The following is a 24,392-nucleotide window of genomic DNA, read 5'->3' on the forward strand; positions in this document are numbered from 1 at the left end:
GAACAAACAATATCACCAAAGCAAGTTTAAAATGTTTTAAAGACAATAACCATTTTCTTAAATTAAAGTCTGATCTTATCATTTTTCTAGAATCTCGTCAAATGGTACTGCGGGAAAATATCAAGGATGGATTTTGTAAAAAATTGGAGTACATTTCTCAAATTTTTTTTTTTTTTTTTTTTTTTTTTTTTTTTTTTTTTTTTTTTTTAGATTTTGTTTTAAATTTAAAGCCATATAAAAATTTACTCTAGACAAAATAAAACTGCATTATTCAAATTTCCTTAAATCAATGTTTTAATGATTGGTTTAAATACTTTCATGTCCTCCTATTATTGAACTTGAAAAATATGGCATGTATTCATCAATAAACGTTTTCTGGATACTAGACCGCAAAAGGTATTTAATCTAGACTCATATTTCCATTTAATACTTTTCAGTACTTTTGAATTTGACTACTGTCAAATATTACCATGTGTATGAAGTAGTTTTAGTTGGGGAGTGATTTTTTCCAGCTAGAAGTGGTTACAGTTTATAAGGATACAATATAAAACGTATGTATTGATACATCTTTAAAGACCATATTTGTCCGAATGGATACAGACACTCTCACTGCACCACAGGGGCGGAGAACTTGCTGGAAAAATTTAAAAATTGGTACATCTACATATCAATTTTTCTTTTTATCTACCTATTAGGTACTTGCGGTCTTGGTAGAGTTTAAAATGTATTCTTCTTCCATATCAAATTCTGAGATTGATTTTGAAGAAATTCGACTTAGTTTCTGCCTTGGGTAGATCCAACCACATTGAACGGACACCTGTTTCACTTCTTGTAGATATTAAATAAAAAAACAAGTCCGAAAAAAAGTAGCGAAGCATATTAAAACTTAAAACGAACAGAAATTATCTCGTAGGCATGAAACGGTTGTCCCCTCTTCAACGCCTCGCTCTTTACGCTAAAGTTTATTTGTTGTTTTAAAAAATAAAGTTGCGGGACAGAGTCAAACTTTATGCGTAAAGAGCGAGGCATTGAGGAGGGGACAGCCCTTTCATATACGGAATAATTTCTGTTCGTTTTAAGTTTTAATGTCGCTCCTTACTTTCAGTTTAAAAACTTGTTTTTTTTATTTAATTTCTGATCGTTTTTTTAGTTAATGCAGCTTTTACTTTGTTCACCGTCATTGAATCGGCAAACGTTCCAACTTTGAAAATGACTTAATCATAAAAAGTGTCGTTAATTATCAGTCATTTTGTAAAAAGTACTAAAAATTTTAAGAGCGAGACTTCGGAAGGTGAGCCCACCATATAGCTAATATTTGTTCGTTTTGGGTTTGGATGTTGCTCCTTTTTCAGTTGAAAACTTGTTTTTTTATTAATTTCCATTTTTTTTGAAATAATGATGGACCAAAGTAGCAATGTATCCTTCCCCCATGTGAAAATAATTTCATGTAAGATCCTCCCATATGCACCCCGACTCCAATTGCATTTCCCCTGGAAATCTGGGAAGTTCCCAATAACCATTACTATATGTTAACATTAAATTCATATTATTCTTTCAAGTTTCGAGGGATTAAGTCATCCTAAAGACATTTTTACTTTCGACCATGCTGAACAAAATGCATATCTCAAATTTTGATCGGGTGATTTTGGAAAAATGTGTGGGAGGCCTAGTTGCTCCTCCATTTTTCGGCTACTTAAAAAGAACACTGTTCAATGAGCTCCTCCCACGATATACTGACACTGGGTCGACTACAATCACCCCTGAAAAAAAAACAAATAAACACGCATCCGTGATCTTCTTTGTAAAAATGGAATTCCACATTTTTGCTTGCGCTTGAAACCTACAGTAGGGTTCTATGATACGCTGAATAAGATGGTGTGATTTCTATAAAGTTTGAAAATTTTAGATTTCTTTTTTCGAAAATCAGCTAAATATTTTCAGGCGCGTAATCTCGTGATGTAACTATATGTGAAATCAGTCTAATTTTCTGATGTATAATTACCTGATGTAAAATTTAACAATGTTGTTTTCAAATAAACCATTTATTGTTTTGATTTTCCCCTCTTTAATGCAAATTCTCTTCCTCTTCTCCAAAAAAGATAAGATATATATGGTATACCATCAGAATACCATATCTTAGGATATTGGCTGATTATCTTAGTTATCAGAAATGATGGCATTTGTTCAGCAGCTTATCTTAAATAAACAGGATTGGCTGATCAATCTTCTGTACTTCTGGACACATTTCTGACATGGAAGTCTTTATCTTCTTTCCAAACAATTAAAAAAATTTTCCATCCCAGAATTTCTACCTTATAGTTTCTTGCATTGTTTTTTTTCTTTATTATTTCAATCTTGGAATAATTCACATCCTAGCATCGTTTACAAACGTTCTTGTTTTTGCAGCACATCTTCTTCTTCTGAAACCTCCCAGGAAGTTTGGAAGTTCTAGCTGTGTGCTACAGCAAGTATTATAAAGATCACATGTCATATCTCGCCATATGTTTTCAATGTTTGGAGTACCTTGAAAAGAATTTGATTACCCATAGTTCTTCGACCATTCACCCTATTCCAAATAACTTCACCCCCTGAGCTACTTACAAGATAATATTACTGCGATGCAATGTGAGAGAATACTAGTTTAAAGTAGCCTATTAATATTTTTATAAAGTGTTTAAGCTTACATGGTGTTCATTTTTTATACCAAGGTTACTTTGTCAAAAATAATGTTTTAGTTTCACTCTGCAATGGCATGACTCACGCAAGGACTGGCTTTGCCTATATTAATACTATTTGTACCTTTATGAACAACACAAGGATGGTAGGCAGGAACATATGTAGAAAGGGAGGGAATCTTCTAGTGATTTCTGCCCTGTAGTCAAAATGTACAGACACTAAGGTCATTTTACTTTATTTTTGCACTATTCACCTTTTTTTTTGAGGGAGGGGGGGGGGGGAGCAAATTTGGTCTTGATATTTTCCTGAGTACATATAATGTACTCAGGACAATATCATGCATGTATGAGCTCAATTGCTCTTTTAGAACATAGATTTTATCATTAGCCTACTCTGAAACTCCGATTACACTGCTATGTTTTATATATTGTCACTTTTTGCAGTTTTGGCGGCATGTCCCCTGTGAAGCCCAAGACTTGGATGCTGTCAGACTTACACTGGAACAAATCGACATAATCAAGCGGGATGACAATCCAATATACTAACTATCTCACTTTAGTTAACACACATCACAAGGTACTATTTATCGGCTTTTTCTATTTGTTTCTGCCAGAAAGAGATTTTACTGACAATGACACATACAGCTTCATCCAGACACCGGTATAAGAGCAACTGAAGAGGGGGGGGGAGCAGGGTCGTTACTAGCCAATGTGCTTGGGGAAGTAAAAGATTTTACCGAATTGCTGGTCATTTTTACCGATCAAAAAAAGTTTTTTGTCAATAATTAGCATATAGATCCATTCAGAATATAATACGTAAAATCACTAAACGGAGTCGGTAAAACCGCTGCATTTGCCGACAGGAGATTCAGATTTCAGCAAGTTTCATCATGTCACTATTTTAATGCTCTTTTCTCCAACCAAATGGAAAATTGAAAACACCATTCAGCCACGGCAGAGTCGTTAAAACTTCTGCGTTTACCGACCAAGTTTGAACTTTCTGTAGATGACATGTCAGATGTTTGTGGTCTTTATTTAACCGAACCAAGAATTTTAGTGGCGTCGGAAAAATCATGGTGCTTCGCTTCACGATTTTACTGACTTATTTTTATAGAGAGTGACCAAAGCTAACTGGGGAGGGGGCGGCCGTCCGTCCCATATGCGTGACGGTCGCGGGAGGCTGAGTGGTAGCCGTAATTAAAATTTAATTACACACTGTGCGTAATTAACAACATGTGTATCACACAGTATGTAATTATACTGAAATATTACGTAATCGTACAGTAGGGAATTAATTGTTTTTTTTAATATTTATGTCATTTTCCTATTTGTATTAGTTTAGTTTATGTGATATATATATATATATATATATATATATATATATATATATATATATATATATATATATATATATATATATATATATATATATATATATATATATATATATATATATATATATATATATATATATATATATATATATTTTTTTTTTTTTTTTTTTTTTTTTTTTTTTTTTTTTTTTTTTTTTTTTTTTTTTTTTTTTTTTTTTTTTTTTTTTTTTTTTTTTTTTTTTTTTTTTTTTTTTTTTTTTTTTTTTTTTTTTTTTTTTTTTTTTTTTTTTTTTTTTTTTTTTTTTTTTTTTTTTTTTTTTTTTTTTTTTTTTTTTTTTTTTTTTTTTTTTTTTTTTTTTTTTTTTTTTTTTTTTTTTTTTTTTTTTTTTTTTTTTTTTTTTTTTTATATATATATATATATATATATATATATATATATATATATATATATATATATATATATATATATATATATATATATATATATATATATATATATATATATATATATATATATATATATATATATATATATATATATATATATATATATATATATATATATACATATATATGTATATATATATATATATATATATATATATATATATATATATATATATATATATATATATATATATATATTATATATATATATTTTTTTTTTTTTTTTTTTTTTTTTTTTTTTTTTTTTTTTTTTTTTTTTTTTTTTTTTTTTTTTTTTTTTTTTTTTTTTTTTTTTTTTTTTTTTTTTTTTTTTTTTTTTTTTTTTTTTTTTTTTTTTTTTTTTTTTTTTTTTTTTTTTTTTTTTTTTTTTTTTTTTTTTTTTTTTTTTTTTTTTTTTTTTTTTTTTTTTTTTTTTTTTTTTTTTTTTTTTTTTTTTTTTTTTTTTTTTTTTTTTTTTTTTTTTTTTTTTTTTTTTTTTTTTTTTTTTTTTTTTTTTTTTTTTTTTTTTTTTTTTTTTTTTTTTTTTTTTTTTTTTTTTTTTTTTTTTTTTTTTTTTTTTTTTTTTTTTTTTTTTTTTTTTTTTTTTTTTTTTTTTTTTTTTTTTTTTTTTTTTTTTTTTTTTTTTTTTTTTTTTTTTTTTTTTTTTTTTTTTTTTATATATATATATATATATATATATATATATATATATATATATATATATATATATATATATATATATATATATATATATATATATATATATATATATATATATATATATATATATATATATATATATATATATATATATATATATATATATATATATATATATATATATATATATATATATATATATATATATATATATATATATATATATATATATATATATATATATATATATATATATATATATATATATATATATATATATATATATATATATATATATATATATATATATATATATATATATATATATATATATATATATATATATATATATATATATATATATATATATATATATATATATATATATATATATATATATATATATATCACATAAACTAAACTAATACAAATAGGAAAATGACATAAATATTAAAAAAAACAATTAATTCCCTACTGTACGATTGCATGTTACAGTATAATTACATACTGTGTGATTACACATGTTGTTAATTACGCACAGTGTGTAATTAAATTTTAATTACGGTTACTCCTCTTACCCCCCAACTCCCGCGACCGTCACGTATGGGAGGAAGGGGGACGCCCCCCCCTCCCCCAGTGCTTTGGTCACTCTATAAAAAAAATAAGTCATTAAAATCGTGAAGCGAAGCACCATGATTTTTCCGACGCCACTAAAATTCTTGGTTCGGTTAAATAAAGACCACAAAACACTGACATGTCATCTACAGAAAGTTCGAACTTGGTCGGTAACCGCAGAAGTTTTAACGACTCTGCCGTGAGTTTACAGATGGTGTTACAATTTTCCATTTGGTTAAAGAAAGAGCATTAAAATAGTGACATGATATTTACTGAAATCTGAATCTCCGTCTGGTAAATGCAGCGGTTTTACCGACTCATTTAGTGATTTTACGTATTATATTCTGAATGGACTATATGCTAATTATTGACAAAAAACAGTCGGTAAAAATGACCAGCCAGTCGGTAAAATCTCTTACTTCCCCCCAAGCACATTGGCTAGTAACGACCCTGCTCCCCCCCCCCCTCTTCAGTTGCTCTTATACCGGTGTTCGGATGAAGCTGTATGTGTCATTGTCAGTAAAATCTCTTTCTGGCAGAAACAAATAGAAAAAGCCGATAAATAGTACCTTGTGATGTGTTAACTAAAGTGAGATAGTTAGTATATTGGATTGTCATCCGCTTGATTATGTCGATTTGTTCCAGTGTAAGTCTGACAGCATCCAAGTCTTGGGCTTCACAGGGGACGTATGCCGCCCAAAACTGCAAAAGTGACAATATATAAAACATAGCAGTGTAATCGGAGTTTCAGAGTAGGCTAATGATAAAATCTATGTTCTAAAAGAGCAATTGAGCTCATACATGCATGATATTGTCCAGAGTACATTATATGTACTCAGGAAAATATCAAGACCAAATTTGCTCCCCCCCCCCCCTCCACCCAAAAAAAAAGGTGAATAGTGCAAAAATAAAGTAAAATGACCTTAGTCTGTACATTTTGACTACAGGGCAGAAATCACTAGAAGATTCCCTCCCTTTCTACATATGTTCCTGCCTACCATCATTGTGTTGTTCATAAAGGTACAAATAGTATTAATATAGGCAAAGCCAGTCCTTGCGTGAGTCATGCCATTGCAGAGTGAAACTAAAACATTATTTTTGACAAAGTAACCTTGGTATAAAAAATGAACACCATGTAAGCTTAAACACTTTATAAAAATATTAATAGGCTACTTTAAACTAGTATTCTCTCACATTGCATCGCAACAATATTATCTTTGTAAAGTAGCTCAGAGATGTTGAATGAGAAACCTAAAAGGAAGATTATTCGGAATAGAGTGAATGGTCCGAGACTATGGAGTATCCAAATTATTCTTTTCAAAACCAAGGTACTTCCAAACATTAAGCTTTATATGGCGAATGCTGACATGTGATCTTTATAGTAAATATTGCTGTAGCACACAGCTTCTAAGAACTTCCAAACTTCCTAGGAGGTTTTCAAACTTGAAAGAAAGATGTGCTGCAAAAACAGCTTTTAAGACGTTTGTAAACATTCAATACTAGAATATTGAATTATTCTCGTATAACAATAACAAGATTGGAAAATAATAATAAAGAAAAAAACAATGCAGAGGGCTTGCAAGACCACCCGAAGCTATTATTCTGGGATGGAAAATTTTTTAATGATTGTTTGGAAAGAAAGATAAAGACTTAAAACCCTTCCATGTCAGAAATGTGTCCAGAAGTACAGAAGACTGATCAGCCAATCCTGTTCTTGCAGATAACTATGAGAAGATCGCTTTCAATGCTGAACAAATGCATCATTTCTGTGCTAAGATATATCAGCCAATAATCCTAAAATATATTATTCTGATGCAATGGTGCATATATATCTTATCTTTGGGAGAGGAGGAAGGGGAATTTTTCATTAAGAAAGGGGGAGGAAATCAAAACAATAAATGGTTTATTTGAAAGCTAACATTGTTAAATTTTACATCGATACATCAAATAGATACATCAAAAGAATTAGATTTTTATGCTGATTTCACATATATAAGTTACATCACGTTTAGTCCTACTCATTAAAAGTTACGCGCCTGAGAATATTTAGCTGATTTTCGAAAAAAGGGGGAAAGACCCCCTAAAACTTATATAACCTTAATGAAAATCACACCATCTTATTCAGCGTATCATAGAACCCTACTGTAGAGGTTTCAAGCAAGTACAAAAATGTGGAATTTTCCATATTTTGCCAGAAGAAAGATCACGGATGCGTGTTTATTTGTTTTTTTTTTTCTTTTCCACAGGGGTGATCGTATCAACCCGGTGGTACTAGAATATCGTGGGAGGGCTTATTCGAACGAGAATTAAAAGTTCTAGTGTCCTTTTCAAGTGACCGAAAAAATGGAGGGCAACTAGGTCCCCTCCCACGCTCATTTTTTCCCAAAGTCACCCGATCAAAATTTTGAGATAACCATTTTGTTCAGCATGGTCGAAAATATTAAAAATATGTCTTTTAGGATGGCTTGATCCCTCGAAGCCCCCAGGGGAAGGGCTGAAAATTATGAACTTTACCCAATGTTAACATATAGTAATGGTTATTGGGAAGCATACAGACGTTTTCAGGGGGAATTTTTTCTGGTAGTGGGGGTGGGTCGGGGGTTATATGGGAGGATCTTTTCATGAAGGGTATTTTCATGGGGGAAGGGACATTGCTATGAAGGGGGCGCCTGATTTCCCATCATTATTTCAAAAAAATCAGAAATTAAATATAAAAAAACAAGTTTTTCAACTGAAGGTAAGGAGCAATATCAAAACTTAAAACGAACAAAAAATATTAGCTATATGATTGGGCTCACCTTCTAGTCAATGCCTCGCTTTTTAAGCCAAAGATTTTTTAGTACTTTTTATAAGAGCTATTTATTCTAATTAACGGCCTTTGTGATTAAGGGGTCATTTTCAAAGTTGGAACAAAGTTTTGTTTACTTATTCAATGACGGTGAACCAAAGTAAAAGCTGCATTAACTAAAAAACAATCAGAAATTAAATAAAAAAACTAGTTTTTTAAACTGAAAGTAAGGAGCGACATTAAAATTTAAAACGAACAGAAATTATTCCGTATATGAAAAGGGATGTCCCCTCCTCAATGCCTCGTTCTTTACGCTAAAGTTTGACTTTCCCACAACTTTATTTTTAAAAACAAATAAGAACTTTAGCGTAAAGAGCGAGGCGTTGAGGAGGGGACATCCCGTTTCATATACAGAATAATTTCTGTTCGTTTTAAGTTTTAATGTCGCTCCTTACTTTCAGTTTAATAAACTTGTTTTTTTTATTTAATATCTACAAGAAGTGAAACAAGTGTCCGTTCAATGTGGTTGGATCCTACCCAAGGCAGAAAACTAAGTCGAATTTCTTCAAAATCAATCTCAGAAATTTGATATGGAAGAAGAATACATTTTAAAACTCTACCAAGACCGCAAAATACCGTAATAGGTAGATAAAAAGAAAAATTGATATGTGATGTACCAATTTTTAAATTTTTCCAGCAAGTTCTCCCTAGTCACCCCCTGTGTGCAGTAGTGGTCTAAAGTAGTCTGTATCCAAACATTCGGACCAAATATAGTCTTAAAGATGTATCAATACCACATCCACAGTTTATATAATTATCTAATCATATAAACTGTAACCACTTCTAACAGAGCCCAAAAAAATCACTCCCCAGCTTAAAACTGCTTCATATCTATTTTCCCAGTTTGCTTAAATTTTTTTTACATGGTAAATATTTAGACTTGACGATATTTGTTATCAAATTCAAAAGTACTGAAAGTTATTAAATGGAGCTAAATAGTCTAGATTAAATACCTTTTGCGGTCTGAAGCATCCAGAAAGGTGTTTATTGAATGAATACACCCAGCCAGTGTTTGTTTATGCCATACATTCTCAAGTTCGAAAAGCCAGCGGTAATTAAGGAGGACATGAAATTTATTTAAACCAATCATTAAGGCATTGATTTAAGGGATATTAAAATCATTTCCCAGGAGTAATACAGTTTTATTTTGTCTAGTTTCTAGAAGTAAATTTTTATATGGCTTTAAGTTTATGTATAAAACAAAATCACATTTCATCTTCTAAAAAAAAAAAAAAAAAAAAAAAAAAAAAAAAAAAATCTTCCTTTCCAATTTTTTACAAAATCCATCCCTTGATATTTTCCCGCAGTACCATTTGACGAGATTCTAAGAAAAATGATAAGATCTGAACTTTAATTTAAAAGAAAAATGGTTGTGTCTTTAAAACGTATTTAAACTGCTTTGGTATTATTGTTTGTTCTCTCTAAACCTCGTCGGTTAATAAAAAACTAAAACTACAACAGACCTGAGCTGCAACATGTCCTTTTTTTAACCTAACTAGGTCTGTATGTGTCCAATCACTCCTTGCCCAGACATGCTGGGTTCTGAAATATTCCGTGTTGTCCAATTGCACTTCAGACAATTTTCCTCGGCCAAGTTTTCTTATGTTCCACGGTAAATCATTGTGACTAAAAAATTCAAAATAGATAAGAGAGAGAAAACCTTCCTGAATTAAAAACATTCCTTACAAATTTATTGTTTGAACCTACAATTTTTGCGAATATCCACCTGGTTTTTCAATATTAACAGTATCCTTATACAAATCTGAACTGTAATGATGATTACTTTTTTCTCCAACAGTTCGTGGTAACTGACACTCTGAAAAACGAAATTTTGATACCAGTAGATCCATCAAAAGAATCGGATTTTTATGCTGCTTTCAAATATATAAGTTTCATCAAGATTAGTCTTACTCATCAAAAGTTACCAGCCAGAAAAAATTTGCCTTATTTTTGAAGAAAAGGGAAAAGACCCCATAAAAGTGATAGAACATTAATGAAAATCAAACCATCAGATTCAGCAACCCTGAAAACCCTGAAGCAGCGGTTTCAAGCTCCTATCTACAAAAATGTGGAAATTTGTATTTTTTGCGAGAAGAACGATCATGGATGCGCGTTTATTTGTTTTTTTTTATTTTATTTTCCCAGGGGTGATCGTATCGATCCAGTGGTCCTAGAGTATCACGACAGGGCTTATTCGAAGGGACATCAAAAGTTCTAGTGCCCTTTTTAACTGACCGAAAAATTGGAGGGCAACTAGGCCCCCGACCCACGCTCATCTTTTCCCCAAAGTCACCCGATCAAAATTTTGAGATAACCATTTTGTTCAGCATAGTCGAAAATCTAATAAATATGTCTTTGAGGATGACTTAATCCCTCAAAGTTCGTGGGGGAAGGGCTGCAAGTTATAAACTTTACCCATTGTTTACATATAGTATTAGTTAATGGGAAATATACAGACGTTTTCAGGAGGGATTTTTTCTGGTGGGGGGATCGGAGGAGGCGGTTACATGGTAGAATCTTTCCATGGAGGATGTTTTCCTGGGGAAGGGATATTTCTATGAAGGGGCCGACGGATTTCCCAGCATTATTTAAAAAAGATCAGAAATTAAATAAAAAAAAACAATTTTTTCAACTGAAAGTAAGGAGCAACATTAAAACTTAAAACGAACAAAAATTATTAAGTACATTAGGAGAGTTCGCACCCTAGTCAATACCTCGCTGTTTAGGCTAAAGTTTTTTTAGTACTTTAAAAAGATCTATCTAATCTAATTTAACGGCCTTTGTGATTCAGAGGTCATTCTTAAAGAATTGGAACAAAAGTCGAACTTCAGGCGTGAAGAGCGAGGTATTGGCTAGAGGGCGAACCCCTCACACACGTAATAATTTCTGTTCGTTTTAAGTTCTAATGTTGCTCCTTACTTTCAGTTGAAAAAACTTGTTTTTCTTATATTTAATATCCTAAAAGAGGTAACTAGTGCCGGAAAAATACGCGAATACTGAATTAAGTACGAGTCAAAATGGCACCAATTTCGTATTCCTTTTTTCTGTTTTATCATTAGGATGAAAGATATTATTATGAGACGGTAAGGATTTTTTTAAGTTTACATTTTTCAAATCTCTCAAAACAAAATAGAACAAAACAGAACATAGACCTTGATCTACAAGTGCTCTTATGTTCTGTGCGGATTATTTTTTCCTATAGCTTTTTTTTAAGGTAGAATAAGCTGGAAAACCGATTTGTATATCTAATTTATTTTCAGAATTCGTTACTATTTTAAATAAGGAACAATTAATGCAAAACTAATATTTACATTTTTCACAATTTAGAATCCAACGTATTGGCAATTACTAGCAACCAGCTTTTTCGATTTGCAGTCATACTTGCTTCTGAGCTCTTCTGAAATTAAATTAAAAAAAACAAGTTTTTTTCTAACTGAAAGTAAGGAGCGAAATTGAAACTTAAAACGAGCAGAAATTATTCCGTATATGAAAGGGGCTATCCCCTCCTCAACGCCTCGCTCTTAACGCTAAAGTTTTTTATTGTTTTAAAAAATAAAGTTTTGAGACAGAGTCAAACTTTAGCGTAAAGAGCGAGGCGTTGAGGAGGGGACAACCCCTTTCATATACGGAATAATTTCTGTTCGTTTAAAGTTTTAATGTCGCTCCTCGCTTTCAGTTTAAAAAAACTAGTTTTTTTATTTAATTTCTGAATGCTTTTGAATTAATGCAGCTTTAATTTTGGCTCGACGTATATGAAAAATTAAAACAGAAATTTGCATATTAATTTCCATTTTTTTGGCTAAATGGCTTTCTTGAAATTTTGTTCTGACGTAACTTACAAATTAATTTAAGTAACGAACCTGTATGTTTTTATTACGTATATTAGTGAGTTCGCCCCTAGCCAATGCCTCACTTTTTGCGCTAAAGTTCGAATTTTGTTCAAACCACAAACCCCTGAATCACAAAGGCTTGTTAATTAGAATAGATAGCTCTTTCGAAAGTACTTAAAAACAATTTTGCGTAGAAAACGAGGTATTGACAAGGGGGTGCACCTCCTCATAAACGTAATAGTATTTGTTCGTTTTAAGTTTTAATGTTAGTCCTTACTTTGAGGTGATAAAACTTGTTTTTTATTTAATTTCTGATTATGTTTTGAATAACGTTGGGAGATTGGGCATCCCCTTCATAGAAAATATCCGTTCCCCCAAGGAAGCATCCTCCATTGAAAGATCCTACTCCGTAACCCCCTACTCTGACCCCCCATCAGAAAAAAAACCTCCGTAAAACGTCTGTATACTTCCCAATAACCGATACTGCATGTAAATAATGGGCAAAGCTTATAACTTGCAGCCCTTCCCCCGGGAACTCTGGGGAATAAAGTCATCCTCAAAGACATATTTATTAGTTTTTCGACTATGCTGAACAAAATGGCAATCTCACAATTTTGATTGGATGACTTCGGAAAAATGAGCAAAGGAGGGGCCATGTTGCACTCCAATTTTTTTGGTCACTTAAAAAGAGCACTAGAGCTTTTAATTTTCGTTCGAATGAGCCCTCTCACGATATTCTAGGACTACTGGATCGATACGATCACCCCTCGGAGAAAAAAAAACAAATAAACACGCATTCGTGATCTTTCTTCTGGCAAAAAAAAAATACAAAATTCCATATTTTTGCAGATAGGAGCCTGAAACTTCTATAGTAGCGATTTTCTGATACTCTGAATCTGATGGTTTAATTTTCATCAAGATTCTGTCACGTTTAGGGGGTGTTTCCCCCTTTTTCGAAAATAAGGCAAATTTTCTCAGGCGCCTAACTTTTGATGGGTAAGACTAAACTTGATGAAACTTATATATTTGAAATAAGCATAAAAATCCAATTCTTTTGGGGTATCTACTGGTGTCAAAATTCCGTTTTTTTAGAGTTTCGTTTACTATTGAGCCAGGTCGTTCCATACTTACAGTTCGTTACCACGAACTGTTTGATTAAAAGCAAGTTTTTTCAACTGAAAGTAAGGAGCAACATTAAAACGTAAAACGAACAGAAATTATTGCGTATATGAGGGGGGTTTCCCGCACCTCAACACCTATCTCTTCACACTAAAGTTTTTGGCACTTTAAAAAAGTTACTTATCGTTCTAATTAAACGACCCTTGTGTTTGAGGAGTCGTTTTTATAGAACTGAGGCAAAATATTAACTCTAGCACAAAGAGTGAGGTGTTGAGGAGGGGCGACCCCTTCATATACATAATAATTTCTGTTCGTTTTAAGTTTACTCCCACGGAAGAATGCCCCGCCCACGGAACCATGCTTTTGACAATTCAATCCTGGTGAGTATTCTCCCCCGAAAAATTACTCTTAACATCTCCACGCATAAAATTGAGTCGGTAGAGAGAAAGTAAGATTTATAAAGAAGTTTCTTATAGGAATTCTGGCAAATTCCCCCAGTATAAAATTTCTCCTGAAAAGTTCACCCCCTGGAATCTTGCGGCTCCGTAGAAAATACTCCCTATGCAAAATTCCCCCAGCCGAAAATTAGTCCTCCCTTCCCCACCCGAAAAATGTATGCATACATCCCAATTACAAATACTATACGTTAACAATGGGCAAATCTTATAATTTAAAGACTTTTCCCAGGGGCTGTGGGATTCATGCTATCTCCAAAGACATAGTTATTGAGCCTTTCAACTATGCTGAACAAAATAGCCATCTCAAAATTTTGATCGGACGATTTTGAAAAAATAGTGGCGTGGGAGGGTGTGTAGTTTCCATCCAATTTTTTTTGTCTCTTAAAAAAGGCAGTAAAACTTTTTGTTTCCGTTAGAATAAGCCCTCTCCCAAAGTGCTGGGCCCACTGGGTCGATATGATCATCCCTGGAAAAAAACAAACAAATAAATAAATAAACACGCATCCGTGATCTTTCTTCTGGCAAAAATACAAATTTCGACATTTTTCCGGATAGGAGCTTAAAACCTCAACAGTAGGGTTCTCTGGTACGCTGAATATGACGGTGAGATTTTCATTAAGATTCTGTGACTTTTTCCTTTTTCAAAAATTATGTACAATTTTGCAGGCTCGTAACCTTTGATGGGTAACGTTAAACTTAAAGAAAGTTATATATTTGAAATCAGCATAAAAATCTGATTCTTTTGATATATCTGTTGGTATCAAAATTCAGTTTTCTAGAGTTTCGGTTACTATTGAGCCGGGTCGCTCCTTACTTACAGTTCGTTAACTTGAACTGTGTGACCAAAATATTTTGACTTATTTTGATTTGCTTGAACATTTTTTTTAACCTAAATTTTAAATTGCTTGTTAAGATTATTAAGATTTTTTATTTTAATTTAATATGATAGGAAAATTGATCTTAAGAATTTCCTTGATTTTTAACCTTACTCCTCGAAAGTCTTATTTCAAAATGGCTGCAACTTTTCATTTCTTGTTTCTTGCTTTCAGGCCTCATTTCTCGGGTGTTGACAGAAATGCCAAAATATAGTTTCAGCCTTACCGTCAACTCACTAACAAAAAAAAATCAAAATGAACAAAAAATAAAAAAAAGTAAAAAAATAGGGAAATCCATATGCTTACTATTCAGAGATATGGCAAGATTTTGCTAATATTTCTTTCTTAACTCCTAAATCTTCAGGACTGAGAAAAAAGGAGGCTGGTGAAGAAAAAGAAGTCCTAGGTGAACAGAAGTGTATTTTGCTTCTTTTTTTGTTTTAGAAGTAATGCATTAGTAGTTTAATTGCAGGAGTAAGAGTCAAGTGTAAATACAGAATTTGGGAGATGTATAACGTCTGTGCCTCAAAAATGAAATATCTCTTAAAACCACAAGTTTAAGGTTTTACCGATTTCTGTAAGAATATGGTTTTTAGCGGAGAGAGAAATGCACAAATTGAATTGACCAACTAAACCGAGAAACTCTGTGCTTCAGCAAGAATAGTGAAAGATAACGGAGATGAGTAAAAATAAAGGTTAAATTTATTGCGAAAATAAAGTTTCAAATAAGACTGTGATTCTACATTCTAAATTTCAAATTTATTTTGAAAGATTGATGCAACTTCAGTCTTTATAATTGCAAAAAAGAATTCACTTAGTTTATTAATCTTCCAAATTGTTTTTAAGTGAACTACATTTGCAGAATCTTTTCAACCATCATCTCTCTAGAACTATTGCAAGAAAATATGCTTTTATTGTAAAAGAGGAAATATAAATATCTTGATTAATGCTTTGCAGGAAAAAGGACATTTTTGTTGTCACATAAAATAAACCAACAAGGATATTCCTGAGATCTTCTTTCTAGAAGCGAGTTGAAAATTTTCCAATATACTTAAACCTCTCCTAAGCATGCCCTCATGTCGAAGATAGATAACCTCACAATTAACTTAACATTTTTCGCTCGACTTAGAAATCCATTGGCAAAAACCAAGAAATTAGTTACATTCTGTTATAGATCGGGTAAATTTATTTTCCATATCTTTAGCAGACACTTGGCTTCAGTTTTAAACACACAGGCCTTAGTTTTGTGTACCTTAAGACAAAATCACAAGTCAAACAATTAAACTTTAGCGGAAGGAAAGTCCGTGTCCCATCTTTGCTTTGAAAATAGCTAGGAATCCTTCCGTTGAAATTTATGCAGACATTGTTAAATTGCAAGGGCAAATCTCGGTATCCTTAACTTTTCATGGAAACTAAGACGTGAACGTTTGTCTATTGGAAAGTGAAGCACTAGAAACAATAGGGTGAATGCATAAGTTATAATTCTAAAACGTTTTACCAGCCATGTAGTACTAACACCATGTAAAGTTTTTTATTGTTTTAAAAAATAAAGTTGTGAGACAGAGTAAAAATTTAGCGTAAAGAGCGAGGCGTTGAGGAGGGGATAGCCCCTTTCATATAGGGAATAATTTCTGTTCGTTTTAAGTTTTAATGTCGCTCCTTACTTTCAGTTTAAAGAACTTGTTTTTTTTTATTTAATTTATGATCGTTTTTTAGTTAATGCAGCTTTTATTTTGGCTCACCGTCATTGAATAAGTAAACAAAATTTGCATAAAAATTTGTCTCTCTAAATTTGGTTATGACGTAAATTACAAATTAACTTGCGTAACTAACTTCCTTATTCGTATATTTTTCTTCTGGCAAAAAATACAAAGTTGCAGATTTTTGCAGATATGAGCTTGAAACGTATGTAATAGGGTATTCTGATACGCTGAATCTGACGGTGTGATTTTCATTAAGATCGTTTGACTTGTAGGGAATGTTTCCCCCCTCTTTAAAAAATCGGGAAAATTTTTTCAGGCTCGTAGCCATTGATGAGTAATACTAAACTTAATAAAATTTATATATTTAGAATCAACATTATAAATCTTTTCTTTTGATACACTTATTGACATCAAAATTCCGTTTTTAAAAGTTTCGATTACTATTGAGCCGTATCACTTGTTTTTTTTTATTGCTTTTTATTACGTATATGTTATTACGTATATGAGGGGGTTTTCCCCTAAGTCAATACCACGCTCTTTACGTTAAAAGTTAAAAAAAAATTAATTCACAAACTCCTGAATCACAAAGGCTGTTTAATTAGAATAGATAGCTCTTTTAAAAGCACTAAAAAAAACTGTGGCGTAAAGAGCGAGGTATTGACTTGGGGGAGAACCCTCTCATATAAGTTATAATTTCTGTTTGTTTTAAGTTCTAATGTTGCTTCTTATTTTCAGTTGAAAAAAACGTTTTTTTTAAATTTAATTTCTGATCGTTTTTTAAATAATGCTTGTAAATCCGGCGCCCCCTTCATAGAACTGTCCCTTACCCAAAAGAAACATCCTCCACGGAAAGATTCTCTCGAGTAACCCCCTTCTCCAGGCCCACTCTCCAGATAAAAATCCTTCCTGAAAATGTCTGTATACTTCCCAATAACCAATAAATAATGCTTGCAAGTCCGGCTCCCCCTTCATGGCAATTTCCCTTCCCCCATGAAAAATTCCTTCATGGACAGATCCTCCAATATAACCCCCCAACCCCCCCCCCCCACTACCATAAAAAACCCTCCTGAAAACTTCTGTATATTTCCCAATAGCCAATGCTATATGTTAACATTGGGTAAAGTTAATAACTTTTAGCCCTCCCCCGGGGACTTCGGGGGATTAAGTCATCCTAAAAGACATAGTTATCATGTTTTCGACCGTGCTGAACAAAATGGCTATCTCAAAATTTTGATCGGGTGACTTTGGAAAAAAATGAGCGTGGGAGGGGGCCAAGTTGCCCTCCATTTTTTTGTCAATTATAAACGGCACTAGAACTTTCAATTTCCGTTTGAATGAGCCCTCTTACGATATTTTAGGACCACTGTGCGGATATGATTACTCCTGGAAAAAAAACAGAAAAAAAACACGCATCTATGGTTTCTTCAGGCAAAAAATGCAAAGTTCCACATTTTTGTAGATAGATGCTTGAAACCTCTACAGTGGGGTTCTCTGATACGCTGAATATGATGGTGTGATTTTTATTAAGGTTCTATAACTTTTAGGGGGGTTTTCCCTCTTTTTTTGAAAATCAGCCAAATATTCACAGGCACGTAACTTTTGATGGGTAAAACTAAACTTGATGAAAGTTATATATTTGAAATCAGCATTGAAATCTGATTCTTTTGATGTATCTATTGGTATCAAAAACGCGTTTTCTAGAGTTTCGGTTACCATTGAGCCAGGTCGCTCCTTACTTACAGTTCGTTACCACGAACTGTTTGATTAAGCCGTGCGCTAAGAAATGAAAGTAGACAATGAAGCGTCTCACGCATATCCATTAGCCGCAGTAAATATTACACAGCCTTCACACAGTTTAAAATAATAATATATTTGACACGGAGTTTGCCGATTGCTTCGTATACACACAAGTTACTTAAGAAATTATCGAATTGCACGTTGACTTAACAAAACTTTTAATCCTTCTCCAATTTCTAGGCTTCTCGAAGCCGGAGTATTATAGTATTTTAATTTTGTAACTGTCACGCAAGCTTTTTTCTCATTCGCATAAATCACGTAAATCTAAGCTAATAATATTTTAAGATCCCTTTCAGCTTACTCCTAGCTACAAATGCTTTTTCGTTTCTCGAGCCAAAGGGAGCGCAAAACAGATGTTACACTACTACAATTAAAATTTGTATTTCGCTCTGAAACATAAAAAAGAAGAACTCGATAAGTTTTTAACACATAAAGTAAAAAGCAAACAAGAATTTTCAAGGCAATAAGAGCTCGAGACAATTCAACATAGGCCAATTAAATGGAAAATTTTTGAGATTCCAAGGGTCAGCGCAGGTTCAAAGACCTATTTGTCTCTGCGGCTTCCCCACAGACCTGCATATAATTGCAAAGGAATAAAAATTTTAAGTTCAAAGACACCCCACAAAAGTTACGAGCAAATTATTCACAAATTGACTTCAGTTTCAAATTCATCCTAGGTAAAACTAAATTTAAAAAAAGCTATTATTTCAACTGAATGTTAGGAACAACATTAAAACTTGAAACTTTGTGCTAATTTGTAGATATTTGTTGAATAGGCTGAGAAACAATAATTGTTGTTTGTTTGAGGTTTCAATCAGTTCTTTACTTTCATTAGAAACACTCTTCTCTGTTGTTTAATAACAGTAGTATGCGTCATGGGCGTAGGAAGGGGGGCAGCTGCACCCCCCTAGACCTTCAAATTTACATTAGATATGGCTGAAAAAGCAGATGGTTGGAAAAGCAGTTGATAAAAAGCCCCCCATCACACTATCGACTGCCCCCCCCCCCCAAACAATATGCTGCCTACGCCCATGGTAAGCGTTGTAAGAGTAACAAGATAAACATAGTTGTACCAGGAGTTCTCAATCAAGCATTAATCGTGTTAGTAGTAGTAGTAGTAGTAGTAGTAGTAGTAATATTAGTAAGGGCAGCAATACGAGGGCAACAGTAGGGCTAACCCAAGCTATTTCTAATTATTAATTAAAAAAACTTTCAGAAAAAGATGTTTTTCAAAGAACAGTAGAGGCCATATTAAACTTAAGATCAGAAAAAATAAAAACCTACAATAACTCAAGCACAAAACGACCGGAAATTACTATTAAAGAATAAATGAAACCCAAAACGAACAGAAATTAAATAGATAATCATAGCAAAAGAACATACAGCAGGTACTAATATAAATGAATAAATACATCTTAAAACGAGTAAAACTTAAATTGAATATAAAAATCAAGTTTGAAACATACAAAAATATTTTTCTATTGAAGCATTAATGAAACCCAAGACGAACAGAAATCAAATAAACAATCATAGCAAACAAACATAAATAAGTACTAACATAAATGAATCTTACAAGTGTAAATTAAATTGAATATGCAAATCAAGCTTGAAATATGGGTGCCTATAAAGAGGCGCCAGTCCCAACCCCCGGGCTGAATGAAGGTGTCATATATTTGTATTAATTTAATAGAAATTCTACAAAATAGGTTTTCAAAGAAAAGTAAAGAGCTCTATTAAGTCAAAAATTGGCAGAAATAAAGGCAAATAATCTTCCAAGCGTAAAACTACCACAAATAACTATCAACAAGTAAATGAAACCCAAAACGAACAGAAATTATAATAAAAAGCCGATTCAACCTCAAAACGAGCAAAAATTAACATTATTAGGGCCGACAACCCCCACATATTCTCAAGACCAGAACATAACTTAGGCTTTACTGAAAAAAAATGACCGTGGATGGTCAGTTTAATATACCTATAGGCTACTGATATTTATTCCTTAACATAAAAAATAGGTAAAAAAAAGTGAGTAAAAAGTTTTTTACTTATTTAAGTACAAAAGTGAAAACATTTAAACAAATGGTTTTTAGTAAAGCGCAAATTATGTTCTGGTATTGAGAAGGCATAGGGGTTATGAGTAGTATCTATATAGGGAATATGAAACTTACAGTAATTAGGTCCACAAATGCCATCAAAATTAAATTATATTTTTCCATGTTCTCATTTTTTAGAATCTTTAAAACAACAAGCATTAACTAATCTGGATCCACATAATACACTGAATACTCTGGAGCCACAGTCTTTAAAAAGTAAGTCAAAAATGAGCCAGACAACGTTTGCCCCAAAATTCAACTTAACTTTTACCTTCCTTACTTACGCTTTTTTTCACCGTGCTCTATTTTCACGCAAAAACAACAATGTTTGCAAAATGTACGAAATTCCTTCCAATTTTTGGGTTGCAAGTTTATGCATCATAAAGATTCAACGGCTATGAAACGTTTTTATTGGCCTTTAGAACTTGATTAAATAAAAAAAAACAAGTTTTTTAACTGAAAGTAAGGAGCGACATTAAAACGAACAGAAATTATTCCGTATATGAAAGGGACTGTCTCCTCCTCAACGCCATCGCTCTTTACGCAAAATTTTTTTTTTATAATTTTAGAAATTAGAGTTGTGTGACAGAGTCAAACTTTAGTGTAAAGAGCGAGGCGTTGAGGAGGGGACAACCCCTTTCATATATGGAATAATTTCTGTTCGTTTTAATGTCGCTCCTTACTTTCAGTTAAAAAAAACTTTTTTTTTAATTTAATTTCTGAACGTTTTTGAATTATTGCAGCTTTGATTTTGGCTCACCTTGCATGAATAATTATAATGAAATTTGCATATTAATTTTATTGTTTTGGCTAAATGGCTTTCTCAAAATTGAGTTATGACGTAACTTACGAATTAACTTACGTAACGAACTTCTATATTTATATGTTTTTATCACGTGTATTAAGGAGTTTACCCCTAGTCAATACCTCGCTCTTTGCGCTAAAGTTCGAATTTTGTTCGAATCACAAACTCTTGAATCACAAAGGCCGGTTAATTAGAATAGATACCTCTTTTGAAAGTCCTAAAAAAAAATTTAGCGTAAAGGGTGAGGTATTGACTAGAGGGCGAACGCCTTCATATACTTAATATTTTTTGGTTTAGGCTACGTCTAGGGGGTCTTCTTCTTCCTTTTTTCTGTGATTTTAAGTATTTCGCAATTTAGGTATATAAGTTTTAAAAGCGAGGCATATAAAATTGAAAAAGATCTGTAATTGTCAACTTTTGGTGTTTGGTACTGTGGAATTGAATGGGCCAGTGCCCCCATTAATATTCTGAATAAGTAAGAATTGAAGTAGCTAATTAAATTGTGCCATTTTTTCAACTTTTGGGGGTTTGGTACTGTGGAATTGAAGGGGCAGTGTCCTCTCGTAAGCTAAAGGAGGAATCTAGCGACCTAGCTGTGATTTTTGACGTGAGTGCAAATAGATATTCTGAAAATATTTCAATAATTTATTACATCGATTCCTTCTGTGCTTGAGGTGAATAATGCTCTTTCGCGATTGACTTGTAAAAATATACGACGGGATGTAACCGGATTAGCATGTCTCTTTGGGATAATGAGATGCGGGTCCCTTCTGGGTGTGAAAAATTTTTGTCTAAAACCCCGTCAGGTTCTTTTATGCATGAGATATCTAAAACTGTAATTTAAGGAAAATTGTTATTTGTCATTCACGGAGATAGATATTCTGAGACTTTAATAATAATAATAATAGTATATTAAATATACCCCCATTTATATTTTTATGTTATAGCATTCAGCAATTCTTCCTTTAACTCTTAATAATAATACCTTGAAATACCGTTCTTTTCTATTTATATATATATATATATATATATATATATATATATATATATATATATATATATATATATATTTTAAGATGATTGAAATTTAGGCCTATACGCCTATAAGCTACCTGCTTCTGAATAAGCAATATATGAGGTAAATAGTCAAAATTAATGTAAACTCAACGAATAGGGTATTGCTTACTCGAGGAATAATAATAATAATAATTTCAAATCAGCCACTTATATTCGCCTTGCTCCCCATTCCGAAGGAAAGGAGGATGATTCTAGTGACCTAGCGGTGATTTTTGACGTGAGTGCAAATAGATATTTTGAAAATATTATAATAATTTATTAAATCGGTTCCTTCTATGCTTGAGGTGAATAAGGCTCTTTCGCGATTGACTTGTAAAAATATACGACGCGATATAACCGGATTAGCATGTCTCTTTGCTATAATGAGATGCGGGTCCCTTCTGGATGTGACAAATTTATGTCTAAGACCCCGTCAGCTTCTTGTATGCAAGATATATCTAACATTGTAATTTAAGGAAAATTGTTATTTGTAATTCACGGAGATAGATATTCTGAGACTTTAATAATAATAATAGTTTATTAAATATACCCCCATTTATATCTTAATGTTACAGCATTCAGCAATTCTTCCTTTAACTCTTAGTAATAATACCTTGAAGTACCGTTCTTTATATATATATATATATATATATATATATATATATATATATATATATATATATATATATATATATATATATATATATATATATATATATATTTTAAGATGATTTAAATTTAGGCCTATACGCCTATAAGACACCTACTTCTGAATAAACAATATATGAGGTAAATAGTGAAAATAGTAGGGGGGGGGGCACTTTAATTGTTGATATGGAAGAAGAAAAAAGTTCTTTTTCTTACAATGATTTATTTAGTCCAGGTTTACTGCTACCACCACCACCACCACTCCCATCAAATCCATCGCCAAGCGACGTAGGAAAATTCGGATTGTTGAGAAGAGGGAGAAACTTACACCACCAGCATCCAATGTATGGGATGCATGTCCATTAACCAAGGCTGAAGAGCAATGTTTCATAGAACATACTGCCTCGGTTGAACGATGGACGGGTTTTGTTGAGACTTACAATCAAGAGGGGCAGGCACTAGAGTTGGACCCCTATTTTGCTTTTTCATTCTGAACATTATATATTTTCGAATAAAACCATTAGTTTTATACATAATTCTCTTGTTCTAACTTAACCTGTAAGAATAAGGCTTCATTTTCCCGACTAAACAAAATATATTTTTAACATGATGCATGAAAAAAAGAAAAAAAACCTCTTCATTTGACATGACTTTTCTGTTGTCATTATGAAAGACATATGCCAATGTAACATTGTTTCTTTTAATTGTTCAGATGTTGGGACAATAACTATGAAAAATTGACATAGTTTATTAACTTTATAAAATAGTGGTTATTTCACATAAAAAATAAGCCCTTTTTTTCTATAGATCAATGAAATAGCAGAGCCATCTTCATTGGGTCATGAAACATCCATTTTTAGTGGACCTGAACCTATCATCGCACCACCAATGGAGTTTAGAGACGAACCTACATTAGTTCTAGACAATATGGAATCGCATAGGGGTTTTCTTAATGATTGTTTTGGGGACATGGCCAGCCTAGACGATTTAACTTGTGACATTGACATGATGGAATACCCGGAATGGACAGATAGATTAATGCGTGAGCATTTAGGGGATGCTAGTAGTGCATCTGAACCGGGTCCTCATATAGAAATTCCATCACAGGACAATAAAGGCTGGCTTGATCAGCTATCCCCGTCCACCCTGGAAGACATGCTAACTAGCCTAGGGGACTTCATGCCATCTCCATCCAATGTATTTGAACAGACTAGGGAAGTTGCTATTGACAGTTCTATGTCACCCCCCACCCTTCCGCTTAATGTTACACCTAGTAGTAGTAGTAGTAGTTACGATATAGCAACAACACAAGTATCCCCTCTTCCAGATTTTTTTCTTTCCAACTCTGCCTTGCACCACACAAAGGTCTACAGTGCCAAATTCGGTGACCCATTTAACTCTCTAGTGTCGGGGGACATAATAACAGATCCCTCGGCCATTATACATTTAT

General features: G+C 32.2%; 1 protein-coding gene across 1 annotated transcript in view; it reads right to left on the reverse strand.

The window, feature by feature from the left end:
- LOC148946968 (dipeptidase 1-like) overlaps window positions 1-24,392 on the reverse strand; it is a 51,020-nt gene that overhangs the window by 2,188 nt on the left and 24,440 nt on the right. The window contains exons 3-4 of the mRNA XM_089096469.1: window positions 10,022-10,184; window positions 6,280-6,412 (exon numbers count right to left, since the gene is read on the reverse strand). Of these exons, the coding sequence (XP_088952595.1) occupies window positions 6,280-6,412; window positions 10,022-10,184 (296 nt within the window). The remainder of the gene's footprint in view (window positions 1-6,279; window positions 6,413-10,021; window positions 10,185-24,392) is intronic.

Source organism: Artemia sp. Qi Xiang Cuo, chromosome 11 (genome assembly GCF_049724085.1).
Source record: "Artemia sp. Qi Xiang Cuo chromosome 11, ASM4972408v1, whole genome shotgun sequence".
Taxonomy (NCBI): Eukaryota; Metazoa; Arthropoda; class Branchiopoda; order Anostraca; family Artemiidae; genus Artemia; species Artemia sp. Qi Xiang Cuo.